Source organism: Quercus lobata, chromosome 1, assembly GCF_001633185.2.
Source record: "Quercus lobata isolate SW786 chromosome 1, ValleyOak3.0 Primary Assembly, whole genome shotgun sequence".
In the NCBI taxonomy this organism is placed as follows: Eukaryota; Viridiplantae; Streptophyta; class Magnoliopsida; order Fagales; family Fagaceae; genus Quercus; species Quercus lobata.
Window position 1 is genome coordinate 55,424,139 of NC_044904.1, and position 19,698 is coordinate 55,443,836.

Genomic DNA, 19,698 nt, shown 5'->3' on the forward strand with positions numbered 1-19,698 from the left:
TTAACAGCGAAGCAAGGGACCATCTCTGCTTGTTTTAATGTTTTTCTTTAATAAACTCCTTCGATTGAAGAATTAGTTATTAATAGTTATTGGATGTGAATTTTCACAAAAGAATTGTTCGCCACATGATGTTCACAATTAGAATCATAAATCATTATATGTGGAACTCATGTAAAGACCTATTTGATATGATGCATGAGATATATTGATGCTGGAAAATCTAACTCTTTTTGGGTTTCTCTCATAATCTTATATGACTCAATATTATTAAGCCTATATGTTAGAAAATCTAAGAATTGTGTTCGAAGTTCAAACAGGGACAGGCCCAGGTTGGGGCTGGAGGGGGCCAGCCTTTGATTAGTTCAAACTTCAAACGCTTCAGAAAAAAAAATAATAAAAAATAAAATTGTGAGTTAATCTATAACTTGTAACTCTATGATCTAAATATGAAATCTTTTTAACATAAAACATTTTTAAAAAATCGTATTCTACGTTATTTGGTATTTTAAGTGGCTATATTCCTTTAGGGAAAAAAATTAAATAAAAAATAAAAAATTTCTTAATAAAAAATTAAGGAATAAACCAAAAAATAAGAGACTATTCTTTAAGCAAACTTACTCTTTTATTTTTATCTTAAATTAGTTTCTTGCCTCATGTATGTGTGGATGCACGCACGTTTCAAAACACATACTGTATATGGTTTTTAAATCATCATTTCTTTCTGAATTGTCAAATGGTTGGCAAGAATTAAAACAACAATAACCTACCATTTTGAGGGTGAACCTCCATGAAAACACTCTTCCAATGAGCAAGAATTTCAATGATCAACACGTCCTCACCTTAAAATAGCGACTCACAAGCCTCTTTAACAGAGTTTGCGCCCTTATCCTATACTACCAAGGTCCTTGGATCTCCTTGATTCTGATTCCTTTTGTACCGGGGGCAGGGGATTAGCTCTTTGAGAGTAATCACCTCCCACAATTTTTTTTTTTTTTTTTTTTCTCCCTTCATTTCTTGTTGGCCGATTAGTAATATCAGGGTTGGAATGATTTTTAGACTTTAATGGTGACAACATAGAGTGAGGAACTGACTATAGAGGTTGGATTGTGGAGGATAGTTTTTAAAATAAAAATAAACAAAAATTAGACAATGATGTGAAAATTTTATATAGAACATTGGCATAAAAATTGGCAAACATGTTAAGAACATATAAAACATGTAATTCAACTGTTGGATTTTCAAAATATGAATTTAATAACAAATAATTGGGTGATGTAATATTGTTTAGAGTTACACCAAATATAACTTAAACCCAACCCACATATATATATATATAAGGTCATTTCCAAGCCTGCATGCAAGATTTGAGAAGATGGACGGAAAAACAACTTTTAAAATGTGGCCTCAAACATGAGGGACAAAAATGAAAAGCTTTAAACATGAGGAACCAAATAAAAGCACTCCAAACATTAAGGATCAAAAGTGTAATTTAGTATATAATTTAAAATTTAGCATTAATCATAAATGGGTTGCATTAAGTCTCCTAATAGAGATATACTTCTGATGTCCCCCCCCCCCCCTCCTCATTTTTTTTCTCTTTTTTATCTTTTGATAATTTTGGTTAACTTTTTTGTTTTCTCTTTTTTTATCTTTTGATAATTTTGGCCTGTGTTGTGACCGGGTTTGTAATATTGGTACTTCTAATTTCTAATTTTTAATGCTATCTAGCTTACCCAAAAATAAATAAATAAATAAAAGATATATCTTACTCATCCCTACAATTTGGTGAGATTAACTCATTAAGGTGGTGTGTGCACGTGCTTGAGATGAATACATGTAGAATGGAATAAATGAACAACAATACTTCAGATGCAAGATTAGATTGTGATTGGTACATCACTTTCATTGTATTAGGTTATATAATCATAGTAATGATCCAAGAACCTACTAATTCGCAGGAGAATTTATCTTGGAAGCGAGAATCATCATTAACCAGCTGTTTTCGCATAGCCTGCATACCTAGTTCATCACACAATCACAATAAGGGTCACTTGCTTCCAAGAAAATTAACATCATTTGAATCATTCATTTTGTTTCACGCTTATTGAAATAAGAGAAGGTGTTGGGAGCATTGAGTCTTTATTCAAAATTTGGCATGAATCCATTCTACCAAAAGATCAAAAAGAAGGTGAAAAAACACCTTAACCCGACCTCCACCATAAAAGGAAACAAGAAAAGGGATATCAAAGATTGGAAAATCATTAACATAATACAATCCTTTGAATTGCTATACAAACATATCAAGTTCTACATGAAACACAATGGAAAAAAATTAACTTCCTAGGAATACCCTAACGCCCCAGTGAGTCGTTATATTGTAAGCACAACTTCACTAGGACGGGTTTCAAGGACTGTACATTGACTCACCTAGTTTCTCCTACCAATAATTTGTTCCAAACAACAATCGTACTACACAAATTATCCAATGAATTCCAATGAGCAGAATATTCCAAGATATAAAACTAACTAGATACCTAAAAACTGGAATGAAGCTCATAACTATGTATGCCAACATTAAAATCAAGACAATGCATATTTCATCCAGCAATAACCTCCAAGCTATTTCTTGATTTTGTTTTGTCCCCAAAAAAAAAAAAAAAAAAAAAAAAAAAAAAAAAAAACGAGCTTAAATTGCTTAAACTATCTTTGGTTTTGCTGTTCTTTGGTTTCCATCTCCTTGACATTGTCTACTATGTATTGGATCTTCTTTGATAGGCTCTCATTGTGCTCGTCAATGTGCTCAAATATCATTTCTAGATGCCTTTTATAGGTTGCAGCTCGCTTTTTCTCTATAGCCAGCTGCTGGGATAGTTCCCGAATCTTATCATGTTCGTTCTATAAAAGCAAAATATGAAAAAGGTTAGTTACAATAAATTAAACACTTGTGACATTAAGGAGAAAGATGAGATGCTTGGACACGACATGGAAATAGAAATTTCACCAAGTAAATAGCATTCAATGCATTTCACTCAAAATGAGTAACATGCATTCATGTTTTAATGGTTGTAACTGTTAAACTTCAACGTTAATATGAACTCAAATTTCTTATTCCCAATTGGGGAAACAACTTCATTTCAGGCATGGATTTGTACCTTAAGAAGTTGAAATACCAACAAATGTCACAGAACACCATATGTAATAATATTTATTTTATTGAGTAAGGTTAAAGCCTTAGGCTACAACCAATTTTGTAACTAAACTTTGTCCTTTTAACATGATTCAACATATGTCATTGTTTCATATATAGTAAAATCCACAGCAAACTAATCTTTCTATGATATATATATATATATTGCCCTCACTTAAGAAACCCTAACCCAGTACATTGAAATTCCAAATATGCCCTTACTGAACTGCAGGGGCCTTCTCTCCCTGCACCCTCCAACCTATTAGTTGACCTTGGCATAAGAGACTTAAATTTAGCTGCAGTCATGGGTTGAGACAGTAACACCAGTCTCTAATATAGACACCTCATGAACAGAGAGAAGCCGCCATCTCTAACACTCCACAATTCAACAAAATAGGAACATGATCAAATGTAAATCAAGGAAATTAACAATGTACCGCATTAGAAGATAATTCCTCTCACCACACTAAAGCTAGAAAATGATCTAAGACAACAATGGAGGGTTATTTGACCAAGTATATACAGTACCCTCTAAAAGAAAATCCACCAGATTTAAGTTTGCAATAAACTCCAAAAAATCCATCATCCTTCAACAGAATACATTGCAGTGCAACCTTTCTAAAGGAAATAGAAAAACATTGAAATCTCTAACCTAACACCAGGTTACCTCACTTAAAATAATCATTTTTTGCCAATTAATCTTACTTCAAATGGCACTTCCTCATCTCACACGTGTGGCTAAATTGTGAGGTTGTAGCTTCAAAATTCATTCTAGATGTTTAATTTCATCCCAAGGAGCATGTGAATCCCCATACTTATTTGAAGTATACACTCCAATAAAAGCCTAAATGAATCTTTCCCTTACACTTTTTTTTTTGGATAGATGAAAGGATGGAATAGTCTGTCAGAAGGTATCTTTCTCTATGTTGAAAAGACAAGAAACAGAATAATGACCAATATCCACATCAATCTTTTTCACAACCCACCATCCAACATGAGATGAACAGCCTAAGTAACACCATCATTTAACAAAATAGCCCAATCAATAAAAGCCTCTACCCCACCCAAAAAAAAAAAAAAAAAACTCCTAACAAGCTCCTTAGTCAAAGCTTTTTTTCATTTCTTGAAAAGCATACCACATCTCCCTTCGAATTACACATATAAATCCTCAAAATAGACCATTTTCAAAGATCATTCAAACCCCAGATATTTCAAGAAAAATCTTCATATTCATAACAAATGCTGAAGAACCTCAATGCTAGTCCTCCCTTCCCTTCTACCTAAACCATCCTTCTCTATATCAAAATCAATGGAAGAAGCCAAATTTTTTAACTACAGAAATCCTTTACTGCTATTATTACCCAGAACTCTGGACCTACCTGCAGAGGTTACACGTCCTTTTATTTTCTTTAATAGCAAAGAGCTTTACAACTAGCTCTTCAAAATCATTGATTCCTACACAGAAGAACTTACTAAAATTCTTCACCCCAAACTTACCAAAACTCTTTCATAATTAAACTCCTCACCACAACACCCCCCCCCCAAAAAAAAAAAAAAAGAAAAAGAAAAAGAAAATTACCCCAAGCCCCTTAACCTCTCAAGACTCCTTCAAGTTGAGTTGCTAGGTCGATTCAAATAAGTGGTTCATAGCTTATGCGGTTCAAGTATAGAGCATCATCATAAAGAACCATCTCCACTCTCAACCAAATATTCCACTATTCGACCCTCACTAAGCGACTAACAATTCAGGTTGCCCATCCTAATCCTCACTAAACCCCACACTCCCCAAATATACCAAAAGCCCCACATATTTGTCTGCTCCACAATCAAAGGATTACTCAGACCCATATGATCCTTCTCTGCTCACAACATCAAGATACCAATAAAGAAAAAGGAGGGGAAGAATCTAGACCGTCACCTAGCACTAAGGAATAATTACCTTCTTTCAAAGAAAAAAACCACTGGATATCCCTCATTAACTCAATACCTTGCTGTACCAATTGCTACAAATTGAGGCTTCGCCAATTTCAGAGTTCTTCTCTGGAAAGTTCAACATTTTTGAAAATATCACTCTTTTCTTTAACATTTTGGACCATTTAAAATTCAAGCTAGTTTGATGTGCCTTAGATGGACCAACTATTTCTCCCTTTGGAACCCAGACCCACAATTTTTTTAAATATATTTTATCAACCCAACATACATGCTGAACTAACTAGGCACAAAAATACCGCAAGGTTTTTTTTTTTTGTGTGATATTTGAATGTTGTTGGTAATTAGAGACAATTCTTCTTCTATTATGCTTTTCCCCCCAATGCATGATCTGGTTCTTACTAATATATCCTACTGGTGCATGAGAAGTGAGAACCACGCATCTCCAATCTTAGCTTGTTGGTCCAAAGTATAAACTCCACCCTTATGCATCCTTTGAGGTCCTATTTCCCCCGCTTGATATAAACCCTCCACATTGATAACCCTGCTGGTCAGCAAAAGCCACCAGCTAATACTGTAGTGTCAGCAACTCGAGACAACAGACCCTCAATGTTATTGCCAAGAATCTCCAGTCATCTTCCAATCGGATTGGTGACTCTACTTTGGAAGAATCTTATCCATGATTTTGACAAGGATTCATTGATTTCATTAGCTGTGTCCCCACAAAATTTTGCCCAAGAAATAGCCCTAAACTTCAAATTCAAAGACCTCACATCCATACAAATTTCTCCATTCTAGTATGCAAATAACCCCCTTCCTCACCCTAATATGAAATTCTAAAATCTCTATGAATCTTTCACTGCTTTTCTTTCTACAAACCATTTCAATAACCCAATCCTAGAAATGGTTGAAAAAAAAATGTCTTCTATGATCTGATCTCACCTTCTCTAGTCAGCCCTCATTGATTTCAACCCTTCCAAACCCATATCGAAACCAAATAACCATGAAACCTTTCCTAGATACAAATCAAATCTAACATCATAAGCAAAGACAATAGTTTTTGAATCTATCCATAGCCCACCACTACCATTTACTTGGTTGCCTTGCTGGTTCATTCCTTCTTGGGGTCTTCTGGTTGGTAACTCAGATAGTAAAAATTTAGAGATTCCTGCAAGTTTTCCAACAAGGTTTGAGCGCCGGCAAGGCTGCAGAGAAGAATTAGGCTCAACATGGAACAGCACAGTGAACTATTGAAAAATTTTAAAAAAAAAAAAAATTATAAAAAAAAATTTAAAAAAAAAAAAAAACCATTAAACTACAAATCCTTAGTGTTTCCCTAATCTCCAACCATTTCTTTCACTACATTATAGACTATGCTGTTCTCACATCTCACATCTCCAACTCAAATTCCCTTTTCTTTTTCTTTTTTTAAAATATCTCCAACCCAAATTCTTTTGACCTTCCTTTGGTCCATGCAGCCAAAGATCTTAACCTAGACTACTCCAACTAGTGAAATTTTAGGTAACACTTAAAAAGGCACCTTCACCAAATAGCCCCATATACACCATAAAAAGCCAAAATATTGTTCACAACCCTGAACAGCAACCAAATCCTTGATTTATTCCCTTTGTTTCATCTCCAAATCCTACTATTCATTTTCACCATTAGAAACCCTATATTTCTTTTTCTTTATCTTTTTCCAGCTTTTTTCCCACCAAACCCTTGCACTAATTCCTCAAAAAACAAAAAGTTATCCAAGAACTGCTAGACTTGACCCAGGAATTCCAAATCCAATTTGGTTTTCTTCCCTTCGTCCTACGTCACCCTATGGTAGTGGTTATATTGAATATTGATGTATTAAAAATTTATAAAAATTTTAGTTTTCTACCTCTGAAATGATCTCCCATTCATATGTATTTCTTCCATTCCATCTGCTCAATTAATTTGTATTTCTTCATGTCATACTAAACAACTTCCTGCCTAAAATAGTAATCAACAACACCAACAAGTATGTGGAGTAAGAACAATCTCATTCTTAACTATAAGGAAATGTAGGATAAAAAATAGCCTCTTGAATTAAAATTCTGGATGGTAACACTCATATTTAGATATTTGTCGAATCCACCCTACACAGACTTTGTTACATCTTTTGAGAGAATGTGATTATAGTCAAAAGTGAATTATTAATAACTCTGGAATCGATAATGCACCCATGTCGTGATGATTATGGTCAAATGTGACTTATTGTTTCTATCATTTATATGTCAAAATAAAAACTGATCATATAATCCAACCAAATACTCATGGAAAAATTTAAACAAAAAAGTTCAAAAGCTTGCACTATATGGATCCAATCTCAAGTTATTAAAAGAAAGAGAGTCAGATGATTAGAGATAGGGGGAAATGCTTAAGGCAGTTAGCTTTAATCTGAATCATTCTAAAACGCCTTTTGTAGCTATAATGTGTGATAATAAAAAAGAATATAAAAAGAAAAATTCATAGAGAATTTCTGGAATAAGTTTTTTTATAAATTTTGACATCATTTTGATTTATAGGTAAAAGGCAGAACAGTTCACAACTTTATGCAATCCTCTACTGAAAACTTGGCTCAATGTATAAGACCAAGACATCTCAAGAAAATCCAGTCATGCACTTACAATCCCCCAAAATTTCCATCTATGTCATCAAAAGCGTAATCAATTTAGAATACCCTTAAAAATAGTATATGCAAATGATTACAAAAGTTGGTCTCTCTATATATCAAGCATATGATTAAAATAACATCGGAGCATAGAAATGTCAATTATAAATAATGAAGGAACAAGAGCTATAAATAACGAAGGAAAAAGAGCTGACCGGATATTGATCATAAATGCAATCCCTTCGACCTTTTCCAGGTGTCAATGGATGAGTATGCTCCTTTACAAATTTTGTAACAACCCATTTACCAGAATTTACTTTCCTCACCAAAATCATTGCCCTACAACCAACTCTTGTCTCCGCCCTTTGCCTCACAATTTTTTCACGCTTATCAGGCATTCTATAGCCCTCCTTGTTACAAACTAGAGCCCGGCCAATAGCAGATCCATCACGCCTTGATCGTGAAAGTTTGCTTACACGGATGATGAAACCCACACGCGTGGCATATGCATTATAAAATGCATGTGCAGATGCTTCAGATTCGAACTCCTGACCCACATAGGGCTCATCTGATGGAATCATTGATACTGAAGGAATTGCATTAGGAACTATATCCATTCCAGAAAAATCTTGATTCATTTTATCATCCTGATCCTGTTGAAATGCCCCTTCAACAGAACTTCCACCAGTTTCATTTTCATCATTGACCCTATGATCCTCCACCTCAGCAGAATTTCCATCCACCTCGCCATTAAGATTGCCATCAACACTAAACTCCACTGCATAGGAAAACCTTATATGATTTTTCTACACAGATGATATTTCACAAACCAATAGAGAAACCAGCTCCCACTCATGCATTTTCCGCAGTTTATGTTTCACCCCAAACAATAGAGGAAATAAATAAATAAATAAACTACTGTATTCATCTAAAGCAGAGCCTAGTAAATTTACAGGAATAAACAGATTTCTCTATTCAGATTTATTTTCCTTTGTGGCTGTTTGACTAGAGATATTTAAAGAGAAGGATTTGGATTTCAACTTTTAGTTCAAATGACTTGAATAGAACATAAAATGACAATTTATTGTTCCTATTGATAAAATTTATGGAGAGATTTGAGCTTTATCAAAGAGCAAATATTATTGTCCTTGTTTGATTGGATGCATGCTCTAGGCAACATCCCTTTGATGTCTCTTGCTGATTTTATTGACTCTCTTTTGAAGCAAGTTGTATTCTTTGAAAAGGGTTTGTGCACACATTATTATTTGACATCCTCTCTTTCATTTCTAATAAAACATCACGAGCATTTTTTTTTTTTTTGGGTAAAATCTCCAAAGTGTGAAATCATTATGAGTTGTTAAATTTATAACTGGCAATTTATACCAACAATTGTTCTTCAAACTCCCTTAATTTTAAATCCTCAAATTCAAACACAACTTTCAGATATTTACATTCAATAATTAAAGATACATAATTTGTACTCTCTTCTTTTCCTTTTTCTTTCTGATTACTTGAAAACAAATCCAAGTGTTTAATTCACAATATATGAGCCACCATATAAACAGGGGGAAAAAAAAAAACACAATGATATCTTATACATACAAAACCCTAATCACTAACTGATGATTGATACAATCAAATTCGATATTAAATAAACACTATAAGTAGAAAACTTCAAATTTTAAGACACAAAATTGAAAATTTCTATCAACATTTCTTTCCCTAAATTTTCTCAGCCACCAAACAGAGCATAAATTCAACTTTCCTGTAGACCCCACTTGTATTATACAATCCAAAACACCAAAAAACTGATCATACTTTAATATGAAAATTTGCCACCAAAAAAAAAAAAAAATTTCCTCAATTTAAGGAAAAAAAAAAGGGAAACTATTTCAAGTTTTAGCCAGCTTTTCATTTCTTAAATTTTCTTGGCAAACAAACAGAGCATTAATTAAAAAAATTGGAAATTAAAAAACTGAATTAAACAATTGGTGCCAATTTTCTCTGTAATTAGACAGAATTAAAACGAAAAAAATTTCAAAAAATAATTATAAAAAACAAAAGCAAAAACAAAATATGAACATATTGAATATAAACTATACAAAATTAATAATTAAATAAATTAAAAACTTACTGCAAGTTCTCGACGATTCGATGAGAGAGAGAGAGAGAGCTTCGAAAGCCACAGAGAGAGAGAGAGAGAGAGAAACAGAGAGAGGAAAGGTTCAGGTTTGTAAAATATGGGGGCTCAGGAGCCGATGACGTGGCGCAAAACGATTGGCTAGCATAGATAGTAAAGAGTCAATGATTTAAGTCAAGACAATGATATTTCGACGGGTGGCAATTCGTGTGGACCTCGGCTCCTTAAGATCATCGCTCCGACCCTTTTAACAAAACCCGGTCCACCCACCCGTGTTTTTTAAAACCCGGTTGTTTTTAACCATTTTTTCTAAACTCAAACAAAGTACTAGGTTCTTTGTCTCTGTGTCTCTCTCACTGTAAATGGCAAAGGTTTTGTTTCGTAATCTTCGTAGAGCTTCTTCACTTCTCAGATTCTCACTTCCTCTCAGGTACTCTTTCTCTCTCTTTTTGTTTTGTTTATGTATTTATGGTTTTTTTTTTTTACTATTTCCACGCCATTTTTTTCTTCAACACCCAGGAATCAGGTTTTCTCAAAGAATCAAATTTTGTTTTTTGTTTCTTTGTTTTCTCATTCCAAATGCTGTATCTAGTTGTGCCCTTTGATGGGTTTTTGGAGAAAATTGATTTTTGGCTTGTGGGAAAGTTCACTTGGAAGATGGGAGGAATGGTGAGCAAAGAAATAGGGGAAATTTATGATGAGAATGAAAGATTACTATTATTAGCTTTCAATGCAATGCACACACACGCATAAACCCATTTGTATCCTAAACAAATATCATGTTTTCTTACTATTGTTTCCCACTATTTTTACTATATTCCATGAATTTTCTCTCCATCCAAATGATTAATTCTAGCAACCCCCATCAATTAAATTTAGTTTTTAGTCCCTAAACTTTAGCCCATGAGCTCCAGATCGCATTTAGTCCCTTGGATGACACGGCCAAACAAAATATTGATCAAGGACCTCATCAAATTGAGCTCCTAATAAACTTAAAGTGATTGCTTTTATTCTGGCAAACTTAAAGTGAACTGTTTTTGTTTAAAAACTAAAAGAGTAAAAGTGATCACTTTAAGTTTATTAGGGACTAAAAATGATCACTTTAAAGTTCAAGAACTAAAATCGCTAATTAACTAAAGTTTAGGGACCAACAATGTGTTTTGGCCTTAAATTTAAAATCCATTAATGGATTATCCACAATGTGTGTGTGTGTGTGTGTGTTTATCAATCTGTATGAACCTCTGGGTTGTGAATGTTGGCCTGGAAAATAGAAATATGGTGGGGAACTTAGTAAAAAACAGAATTGTAACGAGGGAAGCTAAAAGAAAAGGGAAGACTTATTATATGAAGATATGAACACCTATTTCCTATGTACATAATAGTTTTACTCTTCCATGTTGATTTTTGTCTATTTTACAGGTCAAATTTCGAAGCCCAGGAATCGATTTTCACAATAACCAAGCACTTTCTACCACTCAACCAAACAAGCCCTTCGTGGGCTTTCAGAAACTTGAGCCATGGTTCGGTGAATCTTGTGATATCACAAGGAAAGCCTAAGTTTGAAACACATGAGGTGGATCCTCCCAAGAAGCACAAATGGCAGACCAAGAAGAGGCTGAAGATGCAGAGGAAGAAGGAGAAGCAGAAGAGAAAATCAGCCAATAAGAGGGACCCACGTTATCTCGGTGTCAAGGGGAAGAAGAAGCAGAAGTTTGCAAATGCCGAGGAGAGAATTAAGTACAAGCTTGAAAAGGTGATATATTGATAATTAAATAGTAATTTTTTGCTGCAAAAGCTTGTTTGATAAATTTTGTTTATATCAGTAGTAGATAAGGAAACCTGAATCATATGCTTGTGGTAACATTATAATTTTGTATAATGTTGAATTTCTCTGCAAAATTGGTCCTTTCTTTACTTGATGTTATTCTTTTTAGTTCATGATTTTGCTTATAGACATGTCATGACTTTAGGGGGAAAGTGATAATGGCTTAGCCAAAATGTTGTGAGCAAGAATAATGGGGAAAGTGTGGAGTGCTCACTTTGCCTCGTCCTATAATAAGGAACTGTAAAAAATAAAAATTTAAAAAAAATTATAAGTAGTTTCTGCGGTGAAGTTGGTGATGCCAAAGATGGTGAAAGACTTGCTTCAATGTTGGCATTGCATTTCCAAGACCTTCCAGAACAGAGTTTGGAATGTTGCTCCCTCCTGTTTAATGTGACATGTTTGTAGAGAGAAAGGAATAGGAGGACTTTTGAGTATCAGGAACTGTCTGTAGGGAGATTTGAATCTTAGTTCCTGGGGGCATTATTCTATTAGCTGTCTTTGGACGCGAGTAGATCATCAACATCACATGATGTTATTGACATATCATATTTTTAACTGTTTTTAAGGAAACATGGTTGTACGACCTGTAAACTCCATTAGTTTCCCATGTTCATTTTTTATTTTTAATAAAAATATTATTTCCTATCAAAATATGACATCTCAATGAAGAAATATAATAGAACTTTTTCTATGATAAGTTGTTTTCCAACACTTAACAAAGGAGGTTAGGATAAGTATGTAGATGTAGGGTATTTGCATCCAAGAAAATAGAGATTATGTTTGGTGTAGGGCAAATTAGGGAATTTGACTCCCCTTGATTAACACATTCTGGGACTAATAAAAGCTCCCTTAACAACCAATTCAATCCATTCACTATTACCATAGCCAAGATTTGATAGACACTTCCAAGTATACTAAAAGGTCTATAGTTCTTCACATTGGAGGCCCCTTCAAGATAAGAGCAATAAAAGTGGCATATAAAAAAATTTTGAACATACCTTGTTTATGAAGTGATGAAAAACAGGTATGATGTCTTCTTTCACAATATATCAACCAGCTTGGAGAGAAGGTCAATGAAAAGACATCTGGGTCAGTTGCTTTGTCCCCATTCATACTTTTAATTGCTGCCAATACTTCCCTTTCTTCACTCCCTTTCCAATCAACCTCGTCATTTGCAAGATCTCTCATCTGAAGACCATCCAATAAACAATGTCATTCCATTATAAGTACAAGTCTTTGTAGTATTGGATGATACCTTCCTTGATTTCCTCCTGATACTCCATACCTCTGTAATAGCTCCCCCAAAGATAAGCTCCCAATGTAATCATTACATTGTTGTGAACTAGCCAATCAATGAAAAAACTTAGTATTTTTGCCTCCCTCCCTCAGCCAAAAATCCTTCTATTTCTATCTCTTGACTTCCTCCATTAGCATAAATTTTGCTGGTTCTTCTCTTTCCTCTTTTCTTCTGCATCTAGCCCCAGTAGATAAAACACTAGTTTCCTCTCTGGATTTAGCCCCTGAATTTTCCGCACAAGTTTTTTTTTTTCTAGTTCTGACATCGCCAAACTCTTCTTTGGGTCCTCCTTCAATGCTCTCAAATTGTTGGCCAAAACAAAGTTTGGGTCCCCATCAAAATGATAGGATTCCCACCATTGCCTCACCTTCTCCCCAAAGCTATCTAGCTCCAACCAATATTCTCAAATTTGAAATGAACCATGAGCCTTGTAATTCAACTAGAAGGCATCCAGGGTTCAAATCCCTCCTCCCCCAACTATTGAATTATCAAAAAAAATATATATATATATATATATATTTTTTAATTTCAAATTTGCAATGGGTTTTTGTCTCCCTAGAGAATGGTCTGAATTGGTGCAAGGAAGCAAACTCTGAAGTTCATTGGGAAATTATTTCTCTCGCCCATGTGAAACAAGAAACTGATCCAGTCTTGAAATAATGACAACTCTTGATTGTTAGAGCAAGTAAATTTTCCTCCCCTTTGGGGCAGATCTATAAGGCTATTCTCCTAGATAAAATCCAAAAAATCCCACTTGGCTGGGGAAGTTCTCCCCACACCACTATTAGTCTTTCACTAGGAAAGCTGACTTCATTTAGTCTCCCACTATGCACTAAGGCAATCCCACCAGCTGTAAAATGACTAAATGCCCATCAGTTCTTCACACAGTAAACCTTTGTCATGATCTGAGTTGGAGCCATACATCCCCCAGGAAAAAACCCAATCAAAATTCCCAACCACACAACTAAACTTACATTTAATGGAGAATCCACCCTTTGCCACCTCAGTCTTCTCCACCACTCTTCTATCCCATAACAGCAGGATGCCACCCAATGCTCCTTTTGTCTACATGTGTTGTGGTAGGTTAAAGTTTAGCAGGATTTGTGAGTTGGAGTTTAGAGTTGTAGAAGAAAGGGTTAGTGCTCAAAATTGACTAGGGTTTGATGACTTTTTATGGCTATTTTGATAGAGAAAGTATATGGGTTCTTGTGGTTTTGATAGGCAAGAGGAAGGGCACTTGGGGTTGCAAGGAAAAAGAAAAAAGAGAAGGGAAAGAGCGAGAAAGAATGATAAGGATTAAGGTCAGCAAGCCTCAATACTAAAAAAAACACTCAATAATTATATTATTCAACCCCGTCTTATTTGAGTATAATAAGACACTTACATAGTTCATACATCTAACCTTTTCTCATAGAACTGGGACTCCTCCTTTGCTAGTAAACCAAACAAGAGAGATCAAAAAATTCTAACAAGTTTGAAAAAGAAATAACAGCCACTAGCAACTATTCAATCTTAAAGGGTCTTCATTGGTAGTAGATTTAACTCTGAAGTTGTTTTTCACAATCTTTGAAACTCCATGCATTTGATGCTGTCTTAAACTCAATTATTAAGGTTAATTTCCAATTCTGAAAAATGAGTAACCAATTTAAATTGTTATAGTCAGTTTCTGGATTTCTGTGTAAAATTGCATGCTAAATACATTTCCCCAGTTTTCAATTTTTTCCAGACGCTGAAAATGTTGAAATCTTATCCACAAAGCATTTTATGACTAAAAGTTTCGGCTTAAATAAATAAGTATTTGAATTCTCTGAATCTGAGGATGTTTTGTTTGTATGGACTTTTAGGATGGCTAATACAAAGGTTGATATCCTAGCTTAGCAGAGAACTTCTTCCATAGGTATGTTTTTTGGGGAGATTTATCCTGTTTTAGCAGAAGCTTGTGCAATGTCTTCTGTCTCTGTCTTCTCTCTTTCAGCTCTTTCTTGGTTTTTCCATGTAAGGCAATCTCTTCCCCCCACTCGTGCTGCCTCTTCTCTTAAGTGTCTTCTTTCTTATGAATAAAGAAAGAATAGGGAAATTCATTGGAAACTAAGTCGATTAGTTTAAGGCAAAGATAATAATACCATCTTTTGTCAAATGGAAAATGCAAGGAGAAGAGGCAATATTGTCTCTGTTCATTGTGATTGCAAGAGATTGAAGACAAAGAAAGCATTACAGTTTAGAAATTCCAGGAACAACAACAGTTAGTAAGGGTATAAAATGATTCCTGATTTTCTTGCATGCTGTTTAAGCATTAAGCCTTGCTCTTTTCATTAGTCTTAATGTTATCCTTGGTTGATATCTTCTCACTTCAGGCCAAAATTAAGGAAGCTATGCTGATTGAAAGACTGAAGCGTTATGAAGTTCCCCAAGCTCAGGGTCCAGTGGTAAAGCCCCATGAGCTGACTGGGGAGGAGCGGTTTTATATGAAAAAAATGGCCCAAAAGAGGTCTAATTATGTGCCAATCGGTAGAAGAGGAATATTTGGAGGTGTTATTCTTAATATGCATATGCATTGGAAGAAACATGAAACTGTTAAGGTCATTTGCAATTCTTGTAAACCTGGGCAAGCGCAGGAGTATGCACAAGAAATTGCTAGATTGAGCGGTGGGATCCCTATTCAGATTATTGGAGATGACGTCATAATATTTTATCGAGGAAAAGACTATGTCCAGCCAGAAGTTATGTCGCCTATAGATACATTATCCAAGAAAAGGGTGTGTTTTCCAACTTTCAATCTTTTCAGATAATTTATATTTTTATTTTCGTAAGTATATACTGTAGCACACTTTTAACTCTTATCCCTTGTAGTTCCAATCTGTGACCAGGAAACCCTGTTATAGACAGTGGCAAAGCCACCAAAAATAAAAAGAGTTCAATGTTGCCAAGGTTATATGGTAATAATGAAAAATTTTAGAGTCATTAACTTATCTGAATAATAATATATCATGACAATTCACACTCTACTGACAAGACAATAAAAGTCACAAGTTGATTTGGCTCTATGTTTTTTTATAAGTACTTTGACTCTATGTATATATCATAAGGATGGAAAATTAATCAATACTGTCTTAATTAGTGTAGCTCGCTAAGTAAGATCTACCATCGACATACATAAAGTATAAGTATACCATTGTCATTAATGTTACATTCACAAACTTTTTAAATAGCCTTGATCTCACTTTTATTGATATCTGTATTTTTAAAGGAAATGAATGATAAAAAAAGGAATTGTTAAAGGTATGTGAAGACGATATTTGGAGCTATAGAATTATAATTAAGTGGCTCTATGTCTATAAATTGATAGTCATATGACATAAATGACAAATTATGAACTACTAGTTTTATTAAAATTTTAGTTATAAATGACCAATACAAAATATAAGATATTATTAAACATTCAAGGGTGTCCCAAAAAAGACACTTTTTCCCCTAAATGGAGGTAGCCTTGAGAGAAAAAACACACAATCAAATTAACAGAAATTTTCATTTTTATTTTTTAATTTAATTATAGAATGGAGGTAGTGCAAAATGATCTCAATATTAATTCATTGGAACTCAGCATTCATGAAAAGGAGATGATTGCTGCTGAAATGATGGTAATATGACCTGCACCATTCCTTGGTACCAATGAGCTAGTGTCTTGAATTGAGATTATGGACCCACTTGATGCATGTATAACTTACCAATAAAAATATATAAATATATATATATATATATATTCTTGGCTCATAACCTGTTATAACACTAGAAATATGTAGATACAAGTATAAGAAATCTTCCAAATTTTACATTGATATGAGCAGGCTCATTCTGGAGGCTTCAGAGAAATTCATTTGTGATTCATCTATACACTAAAATACAAGTTTATCAATCCATGGAAAAATGATTGATCTAATTTATAAAGCGTTCCCTTGCATTAGACACTCTCAGTGTCAGAAATCAGGTGGTGGCCACAAATCAATTCCTGCTGTAAGATGATGTCTAATACTGACCTAGAATTGAAACTACAGTATGTATTGTGGTGGTAATTTGAAATTATTTCAAATAAACCCTAATGCATAATATATTGAAAGAACAAAATGAATTGAAGATGAAAGTGAGTTTTAAGCTTTTTGGCCTTTGGATTGACTTTTGACTCTCTTTTTGGGCTATAGTCTTCCAAGATTCTACTGACAGATAAAATTAGCTACCACACATCAACATTAACAGGCTCTATACCACTTCATTTTGGTGGTCTCATAATGTTACCTACTCTATTAACTTTTGTCCTGTTAATTTTCTGTTTGCTGTAAGTGCTTTTGTTATGAAGCATGTAAAAGTTATGGCTGATCCCAGATAGGCTGATTAAGTCTGTTTTCTCCCATTTACAGGCACTTGAAAAATCCAAGTATGAGCAATCACTTGAATCCGTGCGGCGCTTCATTGCTATTGCTGACAAGGAATTAGAGCTCTATTACAGGCACATTGCACTTTATGGTGACCCAAATGATAGGAATCCTATTTCCATCTTGGACGAGCCAAGAAAAGACTATAAGAAATCAGGGAAATATGAAAAGAAAAGCCTTGATTCAACTAGTGATTGCTTTCACACAGCCCTTTCAGATACAGAAGCAGATTCCACAGAGGTATCAGAAAGTGAAGATGAGGATTTATCTACAAGTGAATCATATTCTAATAATGACAGCATATTTTATTCTAATGATGAAGAAAAAGAGCCAAGCTCTTCTATGTTGGAAGAGAGCTCCAATACAATATTAGGTTCGCCACCAATGTTTGAGAATAAATATGATTCTGATAATCAAAATTTCCTAAGAGAACACATTATAGACATGAAAAATTAAATTGAATTTCTTATTTCTCTCTTCCATTTTATGCGAAAAGCTGAGGCACACTTGGCTTGATAAGCACCAATATCATTTTTTAAAATTATCTTGTGGAAGATGCTTACTATCCTAGCTTGTAAATATAATTTTTTTTTAATAATAATAATCTTGTGGAAGATGCTTACTAACTTAACTAGAGATATAGGTTTTTATTTCAGTCATCTATTGGTATGGCATGGCTTAAAATGGGTAATTAGCCATATTGTTAGCGTTGGAGTGGACTAGTTGCATTAGATCAATTTTTGCAAAGATATGAGCCTGTAAAAATTATGTAGTTACTCCCATTTTGTCTGGGACAGAGTGACTACCGACTAGTCTATCTTTAAGCCTTATGATCTTAATTGAAGGATTGAATAGACTTCTATCTTTAACGAGGACAAACTAATAACATAGGAGCATCTGCAATCTCCACTAGAAATCCTTTGCGCCATGTGTGTACTAGGCACCACTTTGGTTTTCTCCTTCCAAGGACTCTTAACCATTTTGTCTTGGGTGGTCCAGAAAAGGAGGCTCCTAGCTCAAGGAGCATGGGCTCAACATGTTCATCTCTACTACAATATTATGTTCTGTAGTAAAATCCATTCCAGCATGCTATGTGACATTTTTGTAGTTTGGTTTGTTTCCATTCAACAATGGCCAAGGCTTCTACTTGAGCCAAACGTCATTCCACACCTTCAATGTATGTCCCATACAATCCTACTTTCTATATGAGAATGTGATTCGCCAATTAGGTGAGAATTCACATTTAATCCATATAAGATTTTGTATAAATTCTTCCTCAAAAAAAAAAAAAAAAGATTTTGTATAAATTATATATTTGGTCCTCAATCTTTAACTTTTGTTTCAAAATTATCCTTGCACATTAAAATGTTTCACTAACTTTTGTTTCAAAATTTTCCTTATACTTATTGCCTTTTATCTCAAAAAAAAAAAAATTCCTTATACTTTAAAACGTCTAACTACAATTTCTATACTTTCAAAATTACCTTTATTATGGTAAACAAAATTCATGTCACATCATAGGCTTCACGTCATCAGAGTGATCTTAGGTTAGAACTTCATTTGTTATGTCAACATCTTTCTTTCATCAAACATAAAGACCCTTTGAAACATTTTTTGATTTTCAAAAGTTAATGACCAAATATGTAATTTAATTTAAGATTGTAAATTTAATTGGTAAAGTCATTTGATATCATAGCAAAGATATAACATTTTTAGATCTTTAACTTAGGAAGTCCTTTCGATTTTGTACCTAAAAATTTTGAGATCGAATCTTATCCATTTTAAAAATGAAAATTTAAGAAAGGATAGAGATAACCATTAAAAATAATAATAAAAAAAATGGGACTTCAAAAAATATGATGAACCTAACAATATAATTCAGGGTATATGTTCTCGAAAGAGATATATGTAATTGGGTTTGGGATGTACATGAGTACATCTTTTCTCTGTGCGATGGACTTGTCCACTAATTATGCAATCATGGAATCTGGTCCCTCTCACCATGTCAACGTCCTATTGCAGTTTGCAAGCAACTAAAACTCTTTTGACATGCATATGCATATGGTACATGAAAATGAATTCACGGAATTCCTTTTCTTCATCCTAAAAAGGCTTTACTTCTTCCACCAAGTTACACTATCTAAATTGGAATCAGTAGGAAAAAATGTTCTTTTGCACTTTGCTATTAAGAATGATATCTTGTCTTGTTTAGAATATAGACTTCTTGGTACCTGGCTAGCCCTCCTTTTTAG

The 19,698-nt window shown here is 34.0% G+C and overlaps 2 protein-coding genes across 2 annotated transcripts; one reads left to right on the top strand and one right to left on the bottom strand.

The window, feature by feature from the left end:
* Positions 1–2,241: 2,241 nt before the first annotated feature.
* Positions 2,242–9,996, bottom strand: LOC115992858 (protein FAR1-RELATED SEQUENCE 5-like). The gene is made up of 3 exons (XM_031117094.1): positions 9,892–9,996; positions 7,973–8,535; positions 2,242–2,895 (listed from the first exon to the last, which is right to left on the bottom strand). Coding segments are annotated over exons 1-3 (759 nt in total). The 5' UTR covers positions 9,893–9,996; the 3' UTR covers positions 2,242–2,700.
* A 200-nt stretch (positions 9,997–10,196) lies between these two features.
* LOC115992868 (uncharacterized CRM domain-containing protein At3g25440, chloroplastic-like) lies at positions 10,197–17,992 on the top strand. Its single transcript, XM_031117104.1, has 4 exons — positions 10,197–10,327; positions 11,317–11,650; positions 15,374–15,775; positions 17,432–17,992. Exons 1-4 carry the CDS (start codon positions 10,260–10,262, stop codon positions 17,900–17,902), a joined length of 1,275 nt encoding a protein of 424 aa, XP_030972964.1. The 5' UTR covers positions 10,197–10,259; the 3' UTR covers positions 17,903–17,992.
* Positions 17,993–19,698: the final 1,706 nt, after the last annotated feature.